General features: G+C 40.8%; 1 protein-coding gene and 1 long non-coding RNA gene across 17 annotated transcripts in view; both read left to right on the plus strand.

Moving 5' to 3' along the window:
• PTPN5 (protein tyrosine phosphatase non-receptor type 5) overlaps window positions 1–9,365 on the plus strand; it is a 90,249-nt gene extending 80,884 nt beyond the window's left edge. For all 16 annotated transcript variants that reach the window (XM_064452556.1, XM_064452553.1, XM_064452558.1 and 13 more), the window contains 3 exons: window positions 633–793; window positions 3,656–3,769; window positions 7,470–9,365. In XM_064452556.1, coding sequence (XP_064308626.1) covers window positions 633–793; window positions 3,656–3,769; window positions 7,470–7,563 — 369 coding nt within the window. In that variant the 3' untranslated portion in view covers window positions 7,564–9,365. The remainder of the gene's footprint in view (window positions 1–632; window positions 794–3,655; window positions 3,770–7,469) is intronic.
• Window positions 9,366–16,788: 7,423 nt separating this feature from the next.
• LOC135313486 (uncharacterized) lies at window positions 16,789–22,709 on the plus strand. The gene is made up of 5 exons (XR_010373119.1): window positions 16,789–17,307; window positions 18,015–18,148; window positions 20,675–21,567; window positions 21,925–21,982; window positions 22,628–22,709. It is a non-coding gene; the product is annotated as an uncharacterized LOC135313486 (long non-coding RNA).
• Window positions 22,710–22,718: the final 9 nt, after the last annotated feature.

Genomic DNA, 22,718 nt, shown 5'->3' on the forward strand with positions numbered 1-22,718 from the left:
CACTCAGAAAAGGTAACGGCACATTTGCTATATTCATAGCCATGCTGAGACAGAGGGAGAATTGGGATTTGTGTGTCTCGAAAAGCTCTGGACTGCAGCTAGATACAATTCCTATCTTCCGTAGTGTCTCTGAATTTCTCACCATGTCTAAGAGAAGAGTAGAATTGACAGGAAACTGATATGAGTCTGTCCATCAGAAGAGAGAGAAAAATAAGCTCCCATCTTTCTACCTCCTCTATCTAGTTATCAGAGACAGAGATATAGCTCCTGGCTCTCTGTCTGTCAAATACATTATGAAAGCAATTATGTCACAGGCACAGCTCTGGCTTTGCTGAATGAATCTGTCAAGAGAGAACAGACTGCCTGGAGTGTTTTGCACACAGCTCTTGGCACTAAAAGAGCATCATACTTGGGGGGGAGATTATTCCTTTTTTTAAGGCAGTTTACTGAAGTGCAGACGTGATATTTGAAATCCAGATTTCTGTGTTGTGTGGCTTGCCATTTGGTTCTCCTGTTCCATTTAGCCATTGATTTACTCATCTCATTCTTACAGAGGAAGGCAGGTTTCAATATCAATTTACAATCAGAATTTCTTTTAAAATTTTGTGGTGTTTCTCTTAACTGGATTGCAGAAAGGAGAAGAAGTCAGAAACCTGAAACATTACTGGTACACATCTTGGCCAGACCAGAAGACACCAGATCAAGCCCCACCTCTGTTACAGCTAGTACTGGAAGTTGAAGAGGCAATGCAGAGTGCTGAAGAGAAGAATGCCCCAGTGATTGTTCACTGCAGGTAAATAAATGTTGTATATGACTTCTAAGGGCTTCTTCAGATACAGTGGCATAGTGCAGGTAACTGTCATATTGGCCATCAGTCAGACATGGGGGAGATCTTGCCCAACTGCTGCTGAAATATGCTTGGAACTTCTAAAATTTAATTACAACAATTTTCTATTACCAAGTGTTACATTTAGGTCCAGACTGAGCTGAACACAGAAGCTGGTGGTAGCTTAGTTACAAGTAAGAACAGTATCATTTTATTTGCCTTATCAGTAACATATGCTTTAATGACCTTAAAAGGGCCAGGTTACCAAAGATTAACATACTGTGAGTGAAAATGAGTAGAAAAACATAGGCAAACAGAAAAATTAGACTATTTAACCCTAAGCCTCAAAACCCTGTTTTGTAGATTCCATCTTTGATTTTAAAAAAATCCTCATTAGGCCAAAGAAAATAATTTAAGTGTAATACATAAAACAAATGAAACAGTGGCAAAGCTGATTGCAGCAAGTACTAATCAATAGACAGGAAATGTATGCAGTTGATAGTAAAACTGAAATATCTGTGAAAAGCCGCTGGCAAATATGAAGATTTCTTATACGGAAGCAGCAGAATCTTTACAGTGATTTGAAGCCTGACAAGAAAATTGTAATTATGCATCACAGAGCAGAAAAAATAGACGAAGATAGATACTTCTGTCTTCACAAAGAAGTAGGATGACGCACTTATTAGTTGTAGACACGATGAAGTACATTCTTTCACACCGCTCACTAGGGAATGTGTTAAGCAACAACTACTAACTATTATTAAATCAGCTGTACTGAATGGTTTTCAAGAATATTTAACAAAATTGGTCCACAGGCTCTAAACCATTGAAGTTTAGTACAGTAGAGTTCTAGTTCTTGGAAAAGTTGAGAAGTTCCAGAAGTCTAAAAGCAATTTCTGTTTTGCCAGTGTTTAGAGAGGTTAAATGTGATTACTTGAAAACTACAAGTCAGTTCTCAAAACGATTGTTTCAGGTAAATAGAGGAAAGCCTGATAAGTGATGCAGTAATCTTGCCAGGGTAATCTTCCATGACTTCAATAAAAGACATTTTTCCAAATTGATCTTTGGGATTTTGGTAAGGAATTTTATGTAGTTTTGCATAACATTTCCTAGGAAATGGCAGATAGTTGCTATCCAGATGCCATAGTTTATGGGGTATTATCATACAATGGGAATGTTTTTATAAAGACTCTTGGCATGAATGGTTGGTAGCCTGGTGTCATCAAAGATCCACCTATAAGCTATTATGGAGTAATCACTAGTAAAACATTCATATGATGCCACATGTCCAGTTTTTCTGCCTGTGTTTTAAAACAGATTTTGATAAAATGGGGAAAGTTCAGAGAAAAATAACAAATGGTTTGTAAGAAGGTCCTTCTCTAAGAGCTCTTTTAAGTATTATGGTATTTGTTGCAGGTAAAGATTCTGGTCACCATGTCACTCTTGCTTTGCATACTTGTTTTGTCCTCTTGTATGGTGTCAGCCCCATGACACAGTAATAGTTTGGGGGGAAATGGGGTATTTTTATCTGAAATAACTACTAAGAGACATGGTGATAGGATTATGAAATATTTGATGTGATAACTGTGGACCAGAGCCTTTTCAGACTATCCTCAGTTGCAGTCATTTTACCTGAAGAAAGAATTTAATACATTGCATCTATTTGAGAGTTGCATGTGCAGCAAGCCGTTAGCCAACGCCTGTGTTACACTGAGTACTGTAGCTGCTTTGGCCTTTGTGGGAGATCCTTGGTAGAATATAATCACTGTGGTTTTGCCTTTCAGTGATGTAAAGTAATGCACCTTTAAGAAAAAAAATATTTACAATCCTAATAGTGAAGCTATGAGAATCATAGAATGGTTTGGGTTGGAAGAGACCTTTAAAGGTCAGCTTGTCCAAACCCCCTGCAGCGAGCAGGGACATCTTCAACTAGAGCAGGTTGCTCAGAGCCCCGTCCAGCCTGACCTTGAGTGTCTGCAGGGGTTGGGACATCTACAGCCTCTCTGGGTAACCTGTTCCTGTTGCCAATGGTTTTGTTTTATAACTTTAGAGCAATTTAAATGGGAGCAGGATTCTTGCGGTTGTGTCAAGTAATTATTCCTGAGGATGCTCACTTAATTATTTAATGCGTAAGAAGGGCTGTCAGCTATTGCTGCTAGCTTTTTATTAGGTAATAAGAATTCACAGCTTTGATAGCACTTTGCATTTGAGAATAAAATCAATTCTGGTCATTACTCAAAGACTGAATCAGATACAAAGGTGTTCAGGAAAGACAAGGACATATCTTTAATGGTGAATTTGTTGTATCCTGCGCTAATTCAGAGAATTACTGGATTGCAGATCTGAGCAGCAAATGGCATCGCACTTACGATGTTGCTGTTAGCTCTAATTATTTAAGTAATGTGTTCGTTGGGGTTTTTCTACTGTACATGTGACTGAATACCTTTCAAAGAAGCTATTAGGATTAAGAATCTCAAAGAAAAGATTGCCTTCAAAGCAAGTCTAACTAAGAAATACTGTTTAACTGCTTATTTTCAGTGGTTTCATCACGTATTGGGTCAAATGGTACCCAACAGTCCATTTCTAGCACTGTAAGTGCAATGTCCATGCTTTTGTTGCAAGTGGCTCACACTTAATTTTGTTGTCCCATTGAAATTAGTATCGTTTCCTAGTTATGGCTTTATATTTGCAAGCACCCGCTTGGCAAAGGTTGGAGGGAAGAAAGGGATAATGGGGTTTGATTACTGGTGTAATGGCACTCATTTAACAAGAAAGTTCCAAAGCCATTTTAACACATCCACTGCCTCTCTCTGCTTTTCCTTCCCTTAGTGCAGGCATCGGGAGGACTGGCTGCTTTATTGCAACTAGTGTCTGTTGTAAACAGCTGAAGAGCGAGGGCATAGTTGACATATTGCGAACAGCCTGCCAGTTGCGGTTAGACAGGTAAGAAAGCCTGTTTCCTTTGAAAAAAAAAAAAAAAAAATGTAACCTTTCCCTTTACTTTAAGGAGAAATAAATGGGAACATGGGAAGAACAAAGGCAAATGGAGGCCAAGAGAGAATGTTCCTGGAAGGAAGTTGTCCTATTCTAAGCAGTTCTAACTTATCTTTGCCTATTTTATGAGCAGTAAATCTCAATGAAAAGCCGTAGAACTGAGCTAGATTCACAGCTGGCATCAAAATCTGCACAGCTGGGCAGCTGCACAGCTCAGTGCAGCAAGGGATGACCTTTCACCAGCTGAGGAGTTGGCCCCATGTTCTTACAGAAGCAAAGGCTCAAAGGTCTGCTGAGCTTAAGTTGAGAGCCACAGATCGGCACTTTGCTCCCAGGAGGAGTAAAGATAACTGGCCTTGCGTAGTTGGAGCTGTGAGCAGTGCTGGGACAACATGCCTGCTTGGGACTTTGTGGGGAGAATATGCAGTCTGGAGTGTTTGCAGACATATGAAGGGAGTTGTGAAAATCTCCAGAAATTCAATGGTTTCCAGTTAAGCATTTCTTAACACACCACCTTGAGTTTGATTATGAAGTAAACAGACTTGAATTTTGCACCAGAGATGTTATTTTTCCTCTCCCACTGGTTTCAAGTGCCATCAAAACATGTCTCAGTGCTCTCTCTAATGATAATGATAAATGTAGTCGGGGGAAGAGATGTCACGAAAAACATACCAAAGATTTTTCTGAGGAAAAAAAAGAACCTCAACCCCACGCTGAACTTTATTTCAGAGGAGAAATTATGCTCAGTGGGAGGCAGAAAATGAAATGCTTGCTGCCCTGCTGAGGCTCTGATAGACAGCGACCTGCAGGTGCTTGGAGGTTGGCTATTTCAATGGATTTCAGGCCAGACAAGGAAAGGCTTCTTGATAAAAAGAACAGAGTATGAGTAGTGAGTGCTGATTATCCATGGCCCAGTGAAATATCTGGCTGGATCTGAAATATCTTGTTTCTGTGACTAATGTTACACAGGAAAGTAGCCATACAAACAAAGGTTGAAGACACCTGCTTACAAATGTGCTTGATACAGAAGGCCAATTAGAAATACTAGCTTTGCAGGGAGAGGGGGACTGGCAGTCATTTGCAGAAGCTGGAGAAGGGAGATCACACTTAAAGGACACCATGGAGGAAAAGGAAGTGGAAAAGACCATTTAAATGTTGTGGGAGAAAATACTCAAGATGGAAAATAGTCAAATCACTATCCTTGCTACAGAAGAGGATGGTTTCTTCAAGGAGTGAAAAATGGGGCTCGTAGTCTCTTGGAAGTCATGCTGCCATCCACTGTTATTGTCACTAAACCCCCACAAAAGCTCCATGTGACTTCCAAAGCAGCATGAGATGATGAGGCAGTGTCCAAGCAGCCATAGGAAGGAATACCCTCTCTATCTCCTCCTCCTGTCTGGTGGTTACTGGCTAGAGAAAATAAGGTGGATGAGAAGGAGTCACCAGGGACTTAGGGAAGGAGGGTTGGATGCAGGCCAGAGCAGACACGTAAAATAATGCACCTCACTGGTTCACAGCAGTAGAGGGGTTGACATTAGCCCTGAGAACTGCCTTTGAGGTTGCTGTGGGGGTGAAGGGGACAAATGTTTCTTTCCCTTCATTCCCTTAGAGATCCCTTGGAAGAATCCTGTGCACTGGGCTTTGCACCAGTGGCCAACACCTGAACCTAAAATAACCTAATATGACTAAGGAGTGGAAGTGATGATTCCTGCATCCTTCCCACAGTGCTGAGAGACATTTGCTGTCCTTTCCCACAATGCAACTCAGATTTGAAAGGTTTCTGTGGCAAATAGGGATGAGAATGTAATTCCTCTATTCTGTGCTGAAGCCTGGATAGCAAGCACATGTCATGGTGTGCATGTGTGTGGGAAGGAAGCCACCACATAGTAGGGAACCAGATAAAAAGGAAAATAATTTCCTGCAGTCTGAAACTTGATGGCCATCCTAGTGTTTCTGTTGCTACAACTTCAGGGTGCAACCTCACTATTAATGGAATTGCATGGGGAGTAATTGCCAGATATGACTAACGTTCATTGTGCGTCATGAACTAACATAAATATACTTCAATTCTGTGTGCAGCACAGAAGGACTCAGAAACTGATCAACTGTGAGCCTGTATTAAGTAGAGCAGAGGGGGAGAAGATGCTCAGCTATGAAACAGTTTCTTTAGAAATGCAGTGTGTGTTTCCCACCTTTGGTTACTGATAAGAGGTTGGGGCACGGGTCCCTGCACTTTCCTGCTCATTGTTAAATGTTATTTCAAATGCCGCTTAACAGAATAACTGCAAAAGGCTGAAGGAGGAGGTTGTCTTGACCACTCATCTACCCCTTACTGGTATGGTTATTGTGTGACCCACAATTGTTAAGCTGTACCCCATAGACAAGGGCAGTCCCCAAGGAGGGTACGAGCAGTCTGCTATCTATTCAGCTTGGAGGAAGCAACTTTTCATTAATTTCCTCTGGTGGAGGTTTCTGAGGGAATGCACCACATGTGGTCTTTCTCAGACCGACACAGTCTGGTTGGTGCTGGCCACCCACAGGTTCCCATGTTCCTCAACACCACTTGTTTCAGCCTCCTTTTGGCACTGTGCTCCCAGGATCTATGCACCAGCGCTGGCGCAATTCTGCATACACCTTCTACGAATTTGAGCCATGAGTTTTAATTATTTTTGTAATGGATTATCAAGAGATCATATCACTGTTGTTGAGGTACTCTTAGCAGAATTTTAAGTGTTAGTAAAATTTGCTTAAAATGGACAACTTGTTCTTTTTGTTCATTTCTGTCTCCCGCTGTAGTACCCATGCATTGATTAATATGCTACTTGCAGTAATACACAGGCTAATGATACATGGAAAAGCAAACCGTTTCTGCTCCTGCTTGCATTTCCTTTCAGGTTTGCACTTTAAAGAGAACAGCAAAAGCTGAAATAAAAGCTAAACCAAAACAGATTTCTGTGCTGGGAGTCTTTTACTTATCAAGGTGTGCATGGCAGTCAATTCAGTTACAAATCTGAGTTGTCTTTTGTTGAAGTCCCACTGTCTGTCCTAAAATCCTGCTGGCCATCCCCTAGTTCCCTGGTGAACTTGCCAAAAGCACAGCATGGGATGGCACAGAGGAAAGAACCCTCATTCCAGAATGGCAAAGTCGTGTGCTACATCAGTTGCCTGGCCTGGCCTGGCCTGGCCCACTATAGTCCTGAATTCAGTCCCTAGTGCAGCTGTGAAGTATTTGATAAGCTACTTCCCCTCTTTATTCCCCCTGCTCCCATCTATCCATCTAGAGCCTGGGGGTGTGGGATTGCTTTTCATGGTGTTCAAAATGGTGCTTGGAGTATAGCTGCTTTGATAATATGAATGTAAACGATGATGGTGTTGCCTTACTGGATGAAGGCCTCTGCCAAGAAAAATGAAGGTAAATCCCATTCCTGTTCTGACTAGTTTCTGTTCCTTAGTTAGCAGATACTTTAAAAACTGAGCTCTAGGTCAGACTGCGAGCTGTTCCCAGTCAATGGGCACTCATTTCAGGAAGCTTTGGAATAGACCTTTTGTGTGTAACACCAGCTTCATGTTAGCTATGCCATTTCCTCATATGTTATTTGCATGTAATAACGCTGCTGTTCCCCCTCCCCTTTTTTTCTTTCCTTTTCAGGGGAGGAATGATCCAGACTTGTGAACAGTATCAATTTGTCCATCATGTTATGAGCTTGTATGGAAAACAGCTTTCTAGAGCAGCAGAAGAATAAGTGCTCATGATATTCCTAAAGGCTAAAACCAAGAGAACTTCTGACTGCATTCAGATATATTTCACATCTGATAAGAGGCATATGGTAAACTGGCTCTCTTAGCTGGAAAGATACACTGTTTTACTTTGATATTGCTTTTATGCTCTTGTTTGCATTGACATTTAAGAGCTGAGATACGCCTTGTCTTAAACATATGTGACAGGACATAATATTCACCAAAAAAGGCTTATTTATACTGTAAATAAGAATAGTAGCTTCATTTGTTACAAAAGCAAGAAAAAATTCAGAAAAAATCCACTGTCTTCAGTTTGCTATTTTTAAAAAAAACATTGCTAATATATCCAAATACAGTGTGAAACTTTTGAATTGTCATGCTGAAATGTGCCGTATGTTGACTAAGCTTGAAAGTAACTTTTTGCCTCTTTCTGATTGTTTTTACATATAAAGTTACCGAATACTGTGTATATCGTAAACCTTCTGAGCCTCTGCGTTAAAAGATTCAAGTAGATTCACATTGAAATGATATTTCACACATCATGTTTGCTTGTTTATTTTTTCTGAAGCAGTCCACCACCAGTGTTACCAGAATTAAAGGGGAAAAATATTCCAATGATGTGTGTCAAACTCTTACCTCCAATTCTTACCAGCAATGTACCCCAGTATCATGACAGCTGGGTGAATCTGAGGTGAACTGTAGAAGTTAATCTGAACATAAATTCTTTACGCTTTACCTTTTCTTTGTCAATATTCTTGTGTCTGTCTTGCAACCATGTTTGATTTTTGCAAATAGTTTCTCTTTTTATGTATTCAGACCACAATCCAAATATAATTTCCCCTGAAATCTGAGGTTTGAAATCAGGTGAGGAATTTTCTGAGTTGAATTCATCTTTATTAAAAATGTAATAATAAAATCACTTGTATTCTATTAATTTAAACTTGTTTCAAAGTTCTGAGGGTGACCAGGTGCCCAGTGATTAATAAAATTAACGCAAATCCTGTAGGCAGCTTGAAAAAAAAAACTCAGTCTGAATGTGTTGGTTGCTTTTTGATACATTTGCCCTCAAACCAAATTTAGACAATCATTGTCCCATTCTAATCAAGTCCGGGCAGCAGTGTTCCTTTTCAATAATACAGAGCTGCTGCACATGCTTCTGGTTTTGGTTGGTTTTTTTCTTTTTAGATCTCAGTCAGGCTGTGAAGACTGTAGTTTGTGTTTAATACTTGGAGGTAAGCACATGTTTAAGTGCTTTTTGAGCAGAGAAAAATGGAGGTACACAGGACCCTTAACATGAAGGATGAGTGTTTTGTGAATAGACGCTGTAATGATCTTCTAAAAATATTTTTGCTTCACTTTATTTGTAACAATAACCAAAACCCACCACTTTTATTAGTGCAGGGGATTCTGAGAATTTACTGCGCTTCCCAATCAGGAGAAGGGTAAAGCAGCTCTCCGAACAATAAGGATGATCCTGTTCCCACTGAGGTTTTGCCATTGGCATCAGTAGGTGCAGGGCGTAGGGCCTGAAATGTTATGCCTACAAATTCATCACTGTGGGGAAAGTTTCCCAGTGTTTCAGTACACATACTCTGTGTTTATTCTGTATCCATGAACCTGTAAAAACCCTGTCATCAGGGTTTGCATGAATGTGTGGCAAAATGTGTTATCTTTAAACCACTTGATTTTATTGCTGTATTTAAAATATTTCCTTCAGTGAGAAGCTAGCAGGAAGAACTGGCATTCTTTTTAAAAATACTGGTGGTAGTCATTAAATAGAGCAATAAACTTAAGCTTTTGAGCATAACATGACTGTTAGTTTTATGTAAACCTTGCTAGCTATATTCTCCCCATCGCTACCGATTCTTTCGAAGGGGTAACACTATTCTACTAAGCACTCCTTAGAAATAACAAAAGCACCACTGATGTTCTGAATAACATTGTATGTGGAACTCCCTATAAATGATGCTTTCCGCTGTTCAGTGCCCTTCAGTGTCATAACTGAGTGAGTGAATAAAATTACTTGTTCTGTCGTCAGCTTCCTGTGCATCTGCTAAAGAATATTTGTTGATGATTGGTAGGAATGTGCATATAGGAGTGAAGTTCAGTGTATAAATTTCCTCCTGTACAAGGAGACCTTCTAGAGGAGAACTGGTTTATAGCAAAGAAGGTATAAAGGGCTCTAAGATACAGACTTGGAGGCTCTTGTGCAAATCCTCAGCAGGTATTAGTTGGCAGTGCTTCGCTGACTTGAATAGAAGTGAACGATTTATACTGGTGAAGGAAATCCAACCTGCTGTCCACTCCCATTCTACATACGTGGAATATCCTGAGAAGAGTGGTCACTGATAAAATCAGGCTGCTTTGCTTCAATTCATTAGGACAAAGCAAATGTCAGCCTAGTTGCATTCTGGTTATGAGGGCTGTACTGCTGCCATCTCACACCAGGCAAGAGCATGCCACTTGGTCAGGATCAAAGTATCCAAATGCCTCTTGAAGCGTTATTTTGTGTAACAGATTTGGAGCTAATCTTCCTGTTTACTCTTCAGCCTTGCTGTAATTAACATCTTTCTATCTCTCTCTCTCTCTCTCTCTCAATAGAATTTGAGGTCTGAAGGACCTTATATCAGCTGTTCTGATCTCTTCTGACAGCAGAGGTAGTCTTAAGAAGTTCTTAGGATTAGCAGAAAGGAGCTCTGGCCATACAGAAACGCTTGGGATGAGTGAGACTTCTGCTTCTGTTATCAGTAGGTTTGAAACTGAGCTGACCATAGGAACTGAGCTATGTGTCTTACTAGCCTTCTCTTTTTACTGGGCACTCTATTCAAAGAAAATTCCTAGCAGACATCATCCACTCTCTCCAGCTCGCTCCCCAGGCCTCTTTGTACCAGAGACTACAGCATTAATACCTACAAAACAGTTGTTTCCCAGAGGACTGATTTCCTCTCTTCAGGTAGGTTAGCATATAACAAACTTGAGATGATTTTATTATTGCTAACGGTGTTGTCTTGTTTCATAAGCTTTTTTACACTTCATGAACAGGGCAGAGCCTCACTTGTTGGCTGGTCATTTGGTTGTTGGCCGTCACACTTAAGCAGTGTTAGCCTGTTTATGTTTCTGTCATGGTAGCAGATTAATGGCACACTCTCCTTTTGTAGGTACTCTATGATCAGCAGGTAGACAGGGTTATGAAAAGACAAAAACTAAGATTGCACTTGAGAGCAAGAGCTGTGCCCAGATAAAGCACATCTGACTCTGAAGGATCAAGATAAAGATGACTTGGTCAAATTATTCTGAAACATGAACTACGTAGCAGTCATGTATGGTAGAGTATTGCATTTACTAGCAAGATTTTCAAAAGTAATTCTGGCTGTTTCCTCTACAATTAGTCTACTTTGGAAAACCTTATCCTTAACCTGTGAATTTGCAGTTGCAAAAAAGGGATTGAGACTGAAGGACCTCGGTTCCTGTCATTTCCCTGCTGTCTCTGCAGTGGAGGAACCGTGCCGCTTGCATAGAGATAGTCTTAGAAAGTCTGTGACTGTTGAGTGGTGAGTTGGCAAGTTTTAGAAGTGAACCTGCACTATTATTTTTGATGTGTTCTTTCCCTGGAAACCATTTTAAACAAAATGAAATGGTAAATTTACAATTTTTTTAATCATAACTGTCTCTTTGACATGAAACATGCTTTATACGTTTGCTAGGGAGAAAAAACAACACTTTTTTTCTGAGATACGTGCGGGATAACCTTGTTTTTTCTGCCAAGTCTGTAGCTGTATATTTGCTTATGTCTATGAGAATGACTATCAACTTAGGATAACGTAGGGCAGCTCAGGAGTCCTGCAAGAAAAAAATTTACTCCATTCTAAAGCATGGAAGACATACGTGAATGAAAGCAACATTTGCAACTTTGTGCCTAAGGGATGGGCAGTCAAAGAACTGCATGCTCTAGACAACACAAGCATTGATTTCTGACATCTAAAAGCAAATTTCACATATTCACAAAGAGGTGAATTCATTCTATTGAATGCAAGGAAAGAGAAGAGTCCACTTTCCTGAGTGCTGATACGGATTAGGCACCCATATACAACAGGTGCCACATTCTCGTGGCGTAGTGTGAAAGTCACAGAAGGGGGTACAATTCACTTTAGTGCAGAGACCTGCTCAAACTTGCGTGCCATGTAATCCCCAGCAGGGCAGCAGTGTCAGGTTTATTCAGCTGACAGCAAAACTGAATGCAGAGAAAGGCTAAATTATTTACTCAGAATTAAAAGCTATGTTGGCACCAGAGCTGGCAATATGGCTCTGAGCATTTAAGAAAATCAAGCTTAAACAATCTGGCAAAGGACTATTGCAATTCCTTTACATGCTTAGGTTGTTTGCCTCTGAAGCAGATGAAAGGAAGACTGTCAGGAATTAAGTCAAAACTAATAAGGCACAACAGAAACCTTCTATTGTAAATTGCCTTTGACTCCCTTTTGCCTCAAAGAAGGAAAACCAAATGTGATCGGTTTCACTACATCTGCTGCAGTATTCTTAGTCTTTAGGCTGTTGTGAGGAATATGGAGAGCAAACACTCATGCATCACAAAGGTCAGGGCAATGAAGAGATCGTTCAAAGTCACTCCTCCCCTTTCTGAGGCCTTCGTCTGCCCGTGTGGCCAGACTTAATGATCCAGACTGAAAGATCTTCTAATTCATATGCATTGGTTTTCCCCCACAGCAGCATGTGCACGTGTGTGCATACACGCATGCCTGCTCAACGTGCCACAGTAGCTGGTATAAGAACAGAAGCATGAGCACTGTGGAATGAACATCGAAAGGGACTGCCTGTTTTTTAAGTCAGTTTGTGTAGGTGGGAGGAATTGGATTGAGTTGGCAGTGTTTTGTTTTTGTTGGGGAAAATGTGACTTCCAGCCTAGATAACAGTTTTTTCTGTGTCTAAATTGGTCTTTTGTTCCTGAATTAGAGTATTGAAGAGGTAAGTGAAGATTGGTTCCTTGATAGGTTTATTAGGCAAGCAATAAGTAATACCTTATCCACTTCACAGCATGACCGATCCCATTTCCACACACTTCTGATTTGATAAATGCATCTGTGTTAATAAGAACACTAACTTCTAGAGATGAGAGCGCAGAGCCTCTGTCTTGCTGGAATCCTTCAGCCTGTAAACTAAAGCATGTGTTTAGTTTTGCTGTCTGTATGTGGTATTTTTTGCTCACTGGAAAAGTTTATGATGTTTCAATGTCTGCACTGGTTTTTTTGCTTTTTGTTAAAATTTTTACCTTCCCCTTTCTTTCCTAGACTAGCAGAAATCATCTTAAAATCTTCAGGAAAAGTGTTATATGGCAAAACCCAGGTTTTTCCAGAGTTTACCACGAGAATTATTCCTGTCACCCTCTGGAAGTTTGCTAGATTTTTATAACCCAGGTACCTCTTGCACTAGATTCCCTTTTCTTTTTAATTTAGCAAATACAGAATAGATAACAGCGGTCTGTTCCAAACAAATCAAATGTAGTCAGTTAAGAGCAGCAAAGTTTATTGCCACTAGTTCAGGCTTCGTTGCAAGCAAGATACGTAGTTTGCGTCTTTCAGAATGGATGGACATGTATACATGTAAAATGGCCTCTTGCACCTGCACTATTTCAGCACTGCTGCTGTTAACACTAGTAAGAGAGCTAAATACACGGGCTGAGATCTGTAATTCATCTGCTTCTTGAGAAGTACCTTACTCGTTGGGAATGAAATCCTTCTCAGTAGGAAGAAGGGTGACAGAATCTCAGACTTATTAAGGAGTAGAAGAGAACTGATTAAATAATGACTTCTCTAATCTAAAGCTGTGAAGTGATTTTCTAAAGAGCCTGGTCCCTGTCTAAGTAACTGCATGGCTGTTTCCACGGCTGGACTTGGAAACGGTGGAAACCACTGCCTGTATAACTTAAAAATAGGCAAAGCCAAAGCCTGGCCATTTCACTGAGCTGTGAAAGGAGAACTGGCGACTGACTTCAACACCAGAGCAGGATTTGTTGAATGTTTAACTGTTTGAAACCTGAACCCACATATTTTGTTTTGAATATGAAGAACAAGTGATCGAAGGCAAACTATTAAACAATCATAAGAAAACCTGAGATTGGGGAGGTAATGTTTATTTTTAAATAAGAAGGTATCCTTTTGGCCTGCAGAAGGGTTACTCCTTCTAGCCCCATACTTGAAGACTTATCATCCTGTTATTCCAAGAATGAGAAACTACTGAAGCCAATGTAAAGGGTGTAACAACATAGCCCACAAGAAGCCAGTAGATACTTAAATTTTTAAGTACTCAAAGCCATACCTGCCCAGTATAAAGGGACCCAGGCATCTTCCTAGGAATGCAACAATGTACGGGACTTCATGTGAGCTGAGGAACATAGAAGGATCAGTAATGGTCTTGAAAGCTCCTGTCTCTTTAGTACGAATGATCAGGGCCTTAGCAGCTGGAAAAAAAAAAAAAAAAAAGGTAAAATATACATAAACATATTCTGTGGCTGTGGGCAGGCAGGGTAGAAATTGACTGTGTGAGATCAATAGCTTTAGTCTCATATCTGCTTTGCTTTTCATTTCCTTCCCTTTCCAAGAAAGGAGCCTTGTGAAGTACCACTCTGAAGTATAACTCCTTAAGATGCTTAAAACCAGGAGTAAGAGAGTTGCAAGAAGTACGGTAGTTACCTAGTAGTTACCGGAAGACTCAGTTACCTACAATAGAATTAGTCAAACTTGTCCAACTCTGTCTTCTGTAACAAACTAAAATAACCATTCGCTTGCACTAAGTCTTTGTTGTGTGTACTTAAGTGGTACTGACAAGTCTCTTCTTGAGATCTGGTTTGCCTTGTAAATGTGTGCTGATTCTGTTAATAGCAGCTATAGTAAATGCAGTGTGATAGCTACACTATATGTGATGAATGAAGTTAATCTCCCTGCAGAGTACCTGTGGGTTGATTCACAATTTATCTGTGGTCCTAAGCACAGAGGGCTGTCTGCATTATCATTTTGTTTTCTTTCTTGCGCACAGTCAGGGTATGGGCAAGCTGAGTCACGGTGATGGGCAGTAATAGACAATGTCACATCTTTCAAGCAACCTTTCAGGCTCTGGAAGTTGGTTCCAGTCTCCTCACGAAAGAGGAAATCTTGTAATCTGATGGGCTTCTAAAAGCTCATACATACTGTTAAGGGCAATTTTTCTAACAGAGTGCATGCTCTCCTCACTGAAGGCCAAAAGGTAATAGCCCAGCAGTTTAGAAAAATCCTGTTTCTTACCAGCCATTTGTGCTCCTCAGCTGGCACAAGCTACTGGATCTTAACTGGTAACATTTTCATGTTCAGAAAATCTGTGGCCAAGGATGAAAATTTTGATCAGACAAAAGAAATATAAGTAAGGGGAATTCAATTTTCAAGGTGAAAGGAGGAACTGTTAAAATGATGGCTTGGCTTTTAAACTGTGTCTCTGTGAGCTTCTAGGATTTGAAAATGCAAATCCGAAGACATACAGGGAGTTGTGCAGTGGAGCAGGTGAGTAAAGCAGCATGCTATATGCCTTCTTGTTTTAGCACTTGGTGCTACTGGTGTGGATTTGCCCCATAATGACTGAGGGTAAAATACACTCTTTTCTAAGGCATTTGGGATTAGAGAGTAACATCTCATGTCTTCCTAACCACCCCCAATCATTGCTGTCACCAACACCAATGACCACTGGCATGCAAGAGTGAAAGGGTGAGAACAGAAGAGTGAGAGAGGGTGGTAAGGGTGGGAGGGACGACTTTGGGCAGACCAGGCCAAAGCAAGAGTGATTTCTTTCTCTTGGTTTTGTGGTTTGTAGGAAAGACTTTAAAATTGTGTCTCTCTGAGAAAATTGCTGAGCAGAAGAGGAAAGAAGTAACAGGGTCTACAGATGCATGATATCCCTGTATAATTTTAGACAGTATATGGAGATATATAGTCTAGGATAGAGACTTCTCACTTGTCTTCTGTGCGTAAAGGAGTCAGAGAACATTTGTCTCTCATACAGGCAGGCTGGAGACAAAGGCCAGCTCAGCAAGGACACCAGGGTATATATATTCTGATAAGAAAAAGGATCTCCTTGGGAGGATGCCCAAAACAGAGCACTTTTCGCATAGCTATAATTTCTACTGGCAACAAAGCAAAGTCTCAAGGTCATATGGTCTGAACATTGTCTTTCCTGTGGACTGTATCTTCTAGGTTGCAGTGCATAATTATAGCTTTATCATTTGTGCCCCCAACTCTTGGAAAAGCTTGTGGTTTTGGTTGATTTCCTTCTGCCCCAAGATCCTTCAGCAGCACACAACTGTGTCAGTGACTACCATTCCTTACTGTATCTGTCTTACCAAGGAACACTTTTTAAAACTAGGAAGCTATAATTTCTAGATTACTAGTACTCATTCCTTGAGGACTAGAATCAAATAGTCCCTTTTCTCTGAACTGCCTTCCGTTCTGGGACCAGTCTTGGCATAGCTATAGGCAGCAGAATCCCCACTGGAAACAGGCTATGTGGTGACAGAATTTTTTCCTGGAGTGTGGTCACACAGCCTCCCTCAGTGATGCACAGCAAGGTGATAAAAGGTGGGCTGCATCTGTGAGGTGGGGTTTGCCTTCTGCTGAGGGAGAAGTGAGTATTTTTGTTCTTCTCAAAGGCCAGCACATGGTATGTGCTATTGGAAGGCTACAGGTATTGCCCCTGCATCAGCCATTGCCTTTGATTAGAAAGATTTTGTCTTGCTTTGATTATCTTGGCTTAAAGCAACCTCCTTACTGGTTCTGTCTTGACACTGCAGTGAGGGCAACGACACAGTTCCCATGGGGCACATCCACTGAGAGCAGGGTGTGCACAGGCCCTTGTAGCATTTGCATATCCCACTGTGATACACTTAGGAGAGCTGGGGAGGGCCTTGATTAAGGAAAAGTGCAATAACAGTCTAAATGAATAAAGCAGAACAATGCAATCTGGTAGCAGAGTTTCTGTTGATTTTCCTGGTGAAAAACTGAGACCTGTTGCTATTAACCAGAGCAAAATATCTCAGTTCCAGTGAGGCATTTGCATGGAGCTGTTAGAAATGAGTATTCAGGGCCAGGTCCTTACTGGTCAGTCTGGCTGGAAAAAAAACCACAGTTTTACCTGAACTGAAGAACTAGTTCTTATAAAATCAAGCTAAATGTGTTCATTCTGATAGAAAAATGCAGCTTTTTGGAGCCCTGAAACTAACACTTTAAAGGAGGAGGGTTTATCTTAAACTATGGACATTTGTCTGAACATAGGGCATGAGCAGCATTCAGGAGCTTAGTACAGCATGTGCAGAACAGAATAAGTCCTAATGGGCCTTTCGATATGTCCAGTTTCAATACCTTTCTTGAATGACATCTAAGCACCTTGCAGCACCCCTGTGCAGCAAGGCAGCCCAATTTTCCCATTGTGTAGATGACAAGACAGGTACAGAGAGAGCAAATTACTTGCCCAAAATCCCACAGAAACACTGGAAAGGATAATCCACCCTTTCCTACTCCTGGTAGATAAATCCTTCAAACAGTACCTCTCTGTTCTGCTTGATTAATGTGTTTTTTTTTTCTCCAACTGAAGAAGTTGTTTCTAGGAAGTCTCCTGCCATATAGGAGTCTTTTAGTATGGTGACAGCTTTGATATCCTTGCTGGAGAAAGCGTTCCAGAATTTACGGAAAATCCTTGTCTGCTGGCAACACCTGGGTGTGAGTAACAACAATTTCTGGTGAAAGACAATTCTTTACCTAGTGCATACCAACGACTGACTGAATTTTCAGGTGCTCTTGGGTATATTCACCCATCTCATGCAATTAAGTATGGTCCGTCATCTTCTACAACTGGAAGAATGGTAAATAAAAACAGGCACAAACTGCAGCTACCTATGCCCATCCTCACTGTTTTTAGAGATTTGTCTTGGATCAGTCAAAATCAGTGGGAAAGCTGCTGTTCATTTTAGCTGTTGGAAACCTGTTTTTACTGATTTAAATATATATGTTCTTGTTTATGCAAAACGGAATTATTTGGCTGGGGCTGGAAGAATGTGACCTTTAATGCATAAGTAAATAAGCCTTTCCATCATGTAGAGTCTCCCATATGACAGATCTGTGACTGTCTAAAGTGACAGAAAGATCATATGAGTCTTTATTATATACCACAAAAAAAATCACAAATCATTCTTGTCAGTGTGCAGAGCACTGCTAATGAACAAATTTCATTCCCAGAGTGGTATCTGTGATGGATGTAAAGTTGTAGTATGTAAAGTAAAGCAAGGTTAATCTAATCTTCTTCATAAAGACGGCAGGAAAAGAAACCATGCGTTTACAATAAACCCAAACAGAGACAGTAGGTAACAGGCCCCTGTTCCATTTCACTCTTTCGTTCATTAATTCCAATGTTTCTTCTTGAATTTTAGGAGACAAAGCAATATTCTGAACTAAAGTTAAAAGTAGACCAAAGCCTAATGAAACCTGGAAAAGAGAGAGTGGGCATCAATAGAAGAAGGATCCGTAATGTTTTTGACAGTATTTTTAAGGAGTGTGTGCTAAGGTAACACACCTTTTTTTCTTAGCTTTTTTTTTTATGTTCACAGTAAAAAACTGTAAAAAAGAAAAACTTAAGCACTATAGTATTCCTCAGCAGCAATAAAAATGTCCCCGTTTGCAGTCAGCGTACTGCAACACTGCTACTTTCAGGTACTGTTTTGTGTTTATAGGGCAGTGTTTCCAATCAACAGAAAAAGGATCAGTGCAAGAACCATTATTTTTCTTACTTGGTTTTGTGTTTAGCATAGTGAGGCCCTAATGCCTCTTGTGTGGCATTCAGGCAAAACCAACACTAAATCTTAATAATTAATATTATTCAAGACATTTGTCCTAGTTCAGCCCTGTTTAATTTGTGATGTCCCATGGCTGCAAAAGTTCTGCCCTTCTTCTGTTCTTTTCCTTACTTTCATTGTTCTGTCCCTTTCTCTCCTCTCTCCTTAATTCTTAGTTCACTCTAATTCACCTCTCGCTTTGAATCCAGAGCACCAGAATAAAAGGACATATCTGAGAAGAAATGTGGCTTCATTTTGCTGCCTTAGGCCAAGAATGGACTTGATCCAAAACACGTCACTGTCAGTGGGAAGACTTCTGTCTGTTTCTGGAGCTTTGGGAAGGCTGTGAGGGATCCTCAGGGAGGAGGGAGCATTGGATTTGGCCTCAAAATTTCTGCCCTCAGAGATTCTGGATTTTCAACAGGTCAATTCTGTTAATGATTACAAAAATACTCATTTAAACACAAATAACAAGAGAAATTCACTAATATGTTTGCCACATCTGCTCCCCACCACCCCAACCTATGTGGAGCTCTTGCTTATTGCTTTCTCTATGGTTTGTTTTGGTTTTTTTTCTTTCCAATCTGAATGCTTCTCCTGAGATGATACAGATGATTACAAGTGTGTAGTGTCCAATACCCACACTGATGCCATCTACACAGTATCCTTGATCATGACTAAAGTTAAACTCTAGAGGTCTGTCTGGCTTGATTAGTGGCTTGACCAGTTACTGACAACTAGGCTTGGAAGTTAGGCAAAATGGAGAGTCTTTGCAGAGCAGATTTGCTGCAAGTAGAATGGGGTGAAGCAGGATGGAAGAATCTATCCCCTGCTGACTTTAAACTGAGCACTGTGTGTCTTGCCCTCTGTGTCCACTGCACAAAAAGAACATGTTTTCAAAGGTGCAAGCATTATGCTTATTATGGGGAAAAGCCTTTGTTTTGACTGTATTCCCTGAGGAAAAAAGCGATATGAAGCATATGGGTATGAAATATATGCTGTGCATCACTAGTGTGAGTGGGAAAGACCTAGGCACCTACAGTCTTCTTGTGCGTGACAAGAAACGCTCTGTTATGCTGGGAGGGATAGGTAATCTTTGATCTCGGACACATGAGGGTCTGTGTACTATGTCGACATCTGCAGACAAAAATTTGAGGGTTAAAATTGGTGGGCCAAACTGTGACCTATTTTCTTTTCTTATATGTCTTTGCAGCATTCATGATTCACTTGTCTTTTTAGGCTCAAACAGAAATCTACCATTGTACAAGTCATAAACCAACCCACAATTACCAGAGCACCCATGTGAAAACAGCTTTCACAAGATAGCAGATTTCAGTTTGAAGCCTAGTTATTATAGATAATAAGCCAAATTCTCCACTGATGTCAGTGTGGCAGGGGTGTGAGTCACTACTGATTTTGGACCAGTTTTAGTGGAAAACATGGAATGACAATATGCACCTTGGCACTGTCCTTTTAGTGGAAGTTAACTTTGCTCAAACAATATTACAGGACTTGGGAGTGAGTGGATGGGCCTGGGCATAATGACAATGATCATCTTTCATCTGTTTATGGTTCCTACAACCAGCCATATGTGTGCCTGCTGTTTGAAAGAAAACCAACCACATTACATATAGCAAACTTACTTTAAATCAATGCTAAGTAAAAGTGATGCTGCCCACCTGCCTTACCTTTTATTGCAGTAGGGCCATCTCTTAAAGATAAGCTTTGCCATAAGTACCATTCTTTAACTATAATACTTACCTTTGACAAAGCCCTTAGCAGGGCTTGGGCGCAAGCTGTTTGCTGGTGTGGTAGATTGCTTTACTTAAGCCAAACAGTGATCCAGTGCCAGGCACTGCAGCACTCTTGACGGTTAATGCAGGAAGATGTCAGTCCTCCTTCAGCTTGCCAAATGATTCCAGGTGTGCTTTTAGATGTCACCTGCAGTTGCCTGAAGCCATTTGCTTTACAATGATCTACAGTAAAGGAGAGGGGAAAAAGCAGAGCTAAGACAAAGAACTGAACAGAAAAGCAATGTGTCTCTTGGTATTCTAGGATTACATGCAACTTTTACTGAACATTATGAACTGTATTTAGCTTAATTTCCACTGAAGTTGAAGGAATGAATTGATCTTTCTGCTACCACTCAAGAAAGAAATCAAAATTACTTCACTGAAGTCTAGTTATTTAGTGCTGGAAATCTGAGATCAGGAACTAAGCGTAACAGAATGAATATTTGTCGTCTTGTATTTTAACAGATGAGCCCATAACTCCTGACAGAACTGAAACTACTGAAAGTGACTGAAAGACAGACAGTAGTGTTTGAAATCTGCCTGCCAAAGAAAGTGCAAAAGTTCACCTAGAAGTTCAATGGGAAAGAGCTGAAGTGGGATGATAAATATGAAATCATCGCATCTGAGGATGGATTGGCCCACGCTGTGAAAATTAAGCGTTCTCTGTCTGTTCCAGTGACTTTAAAGAACTCAGTGTTAAGACTGGAGATCTAGTGCAGAGCACTCCACTCTGCATTTCTTATGATCAGTGAAAAGCATCTTTAGGCAGTGGGTGAATCAAATGCAAGATAGCAGCATTTGAGCTGCAAAATCCATAAAGCTAAAACACAAAACCCCAGAGCTTGGGCTGAAAAAAATGGAAGCCACAGTCTTATAAAGCTAGTCTGTGGACAAGCAAGCAGAGGAGCATCAAGACCTCATTCTGACACTGGAAGTAAGGTCCCAAGCCTGGAATCTCTCCTGCACAGGAGCTGATATATCCTGCAAAGGCAAAGCCACCTGTTTTTATTTATAAGGTGCCTGCTGGTGTGTGCCATTCTTTCTTGCCAGCCCTTTCCCCTTTCCCACGGGTTCCAATTCAGTTTGTCAGCAATCTCAAGAACACTCAAGTGAAAAAGAAGGGAGAAGCCTGCCTGGAGTGTGTGCTGATTTCTGAAGATGTCACTGTGAAGGGGGATGTAGAATGGGTGAGTGATTGAGAGGTCTCCTCAGTACATTATGAAGCATGAAGTGAAGAGAGCGGAGCTTATCATTAATGCTGCTGAGCTAAGTGACTTGGGAGAATGCGCACGGATCGTAGGCTACGCAAGACAGTGACTGTAATGAGCAGTACAGCAGTGCCAGTGTAACTGTGGAAGGTAAGTGTGAATGGCTCATGAGAGGAAAAGGAGGAACAGTCTTTACACTGTTCTTCAGTGAACTCCCTGCAGAGGAGCAGTGCTGCTTTGCTGTAACAGCTAGGAAACTGATGTGAGGTAACACTGCTCTGCAGTCTGTTGTTTAACATGGAATAAGCCTTTCGTCTGTGCCCCCTCTTGGTAGCATGCAGATAATAATTAAGGACCTCCCTTTGCTCTATAAAGCGGTAGAAGCGTAAAGCAGTAAACCTTCCATTTAAGTCCTTGTACATGTCACCTAAACCAGCCTAGTAAACTGTATTGTGTTTTTTGTTTTAATCAGGGTTGTCCTAATGAATTTTATCTGATTCTTTAAAGCAACCCATGGGACATTTGACTGTAGTCTGCTGAGGACCAGTAGCACAACATGAGGCTGGTAAATATTTAATATTACATTTGTTTTGTGAATTAATTTTGCAATAGCTTTGGTGATACTGTAAACTTAAGTCTGTAATCCTTATAGAAAGACACGAGGCTGTTAAGAGTGGGGAAGAAAAGTTCGACAGCTTAGCTTCATGCTCTCAGCATAGGCTGGAGAAGAATTTCAAAATTAGGGTGTGGATTTCAGTGGCTTCAATCTGGCTGACAGATTTCAGTATTTGAGATTACTTCTGTTAGATGTGGACCAGCTTTGAACTATGCCCAGGTGCCTTCCATGAAAAGTGCAGTATTTTAAGACCATTTTAAAATGAACTGCATGAAAGGTTAAAATTATATTAGTGTATCCTTCACAGGTTCAGGAACAACTGAATATTCAGTTGGCAGGACGGCATGAACAAAACTTCAGGAGCCAAAAGAAGCTCAGCTGTGAGGTCAAGCAGATTTTCTCACATGGATGATTGATCTACCCCAGTGCCCATCCCTGACAGATGTCTCTGAGGCTGGTCTCTTCCTAATAGTCCTGCGTTTTCTGTGTCAGATGATATGCCACAAACCCTGTACTGGTGTATGGACTTGGGTGGAGGTCACTCCATTAATTGCATTTTGGCCATGTATTTCTCATGTTGTTTTCCCAAAACAGGCTGGAAGGGAGTGGTTTCCCAATAGCACCCCCAGCCCTGGGCTTTCCAGGAGTGAAGCCTGGCAAGGAGTCCCTGGCCAGGGTTGAGTAT

The sequence above is a fragment of the Phalacrocorax carbo genome, chromosome 5 (assembly GCF_963921805.1).
Source record: "Phalacrocorax carbo chromosome 5, bPhaCar2.1, whole genome shotgun sequence".
NCBI classification, from domain to species: Eukaryota; Metazoa; Chordata; class Aves; order Suliformes; family Phalacrocoracidae; genus Phalacrocorax; species Phalacrocorax carbo.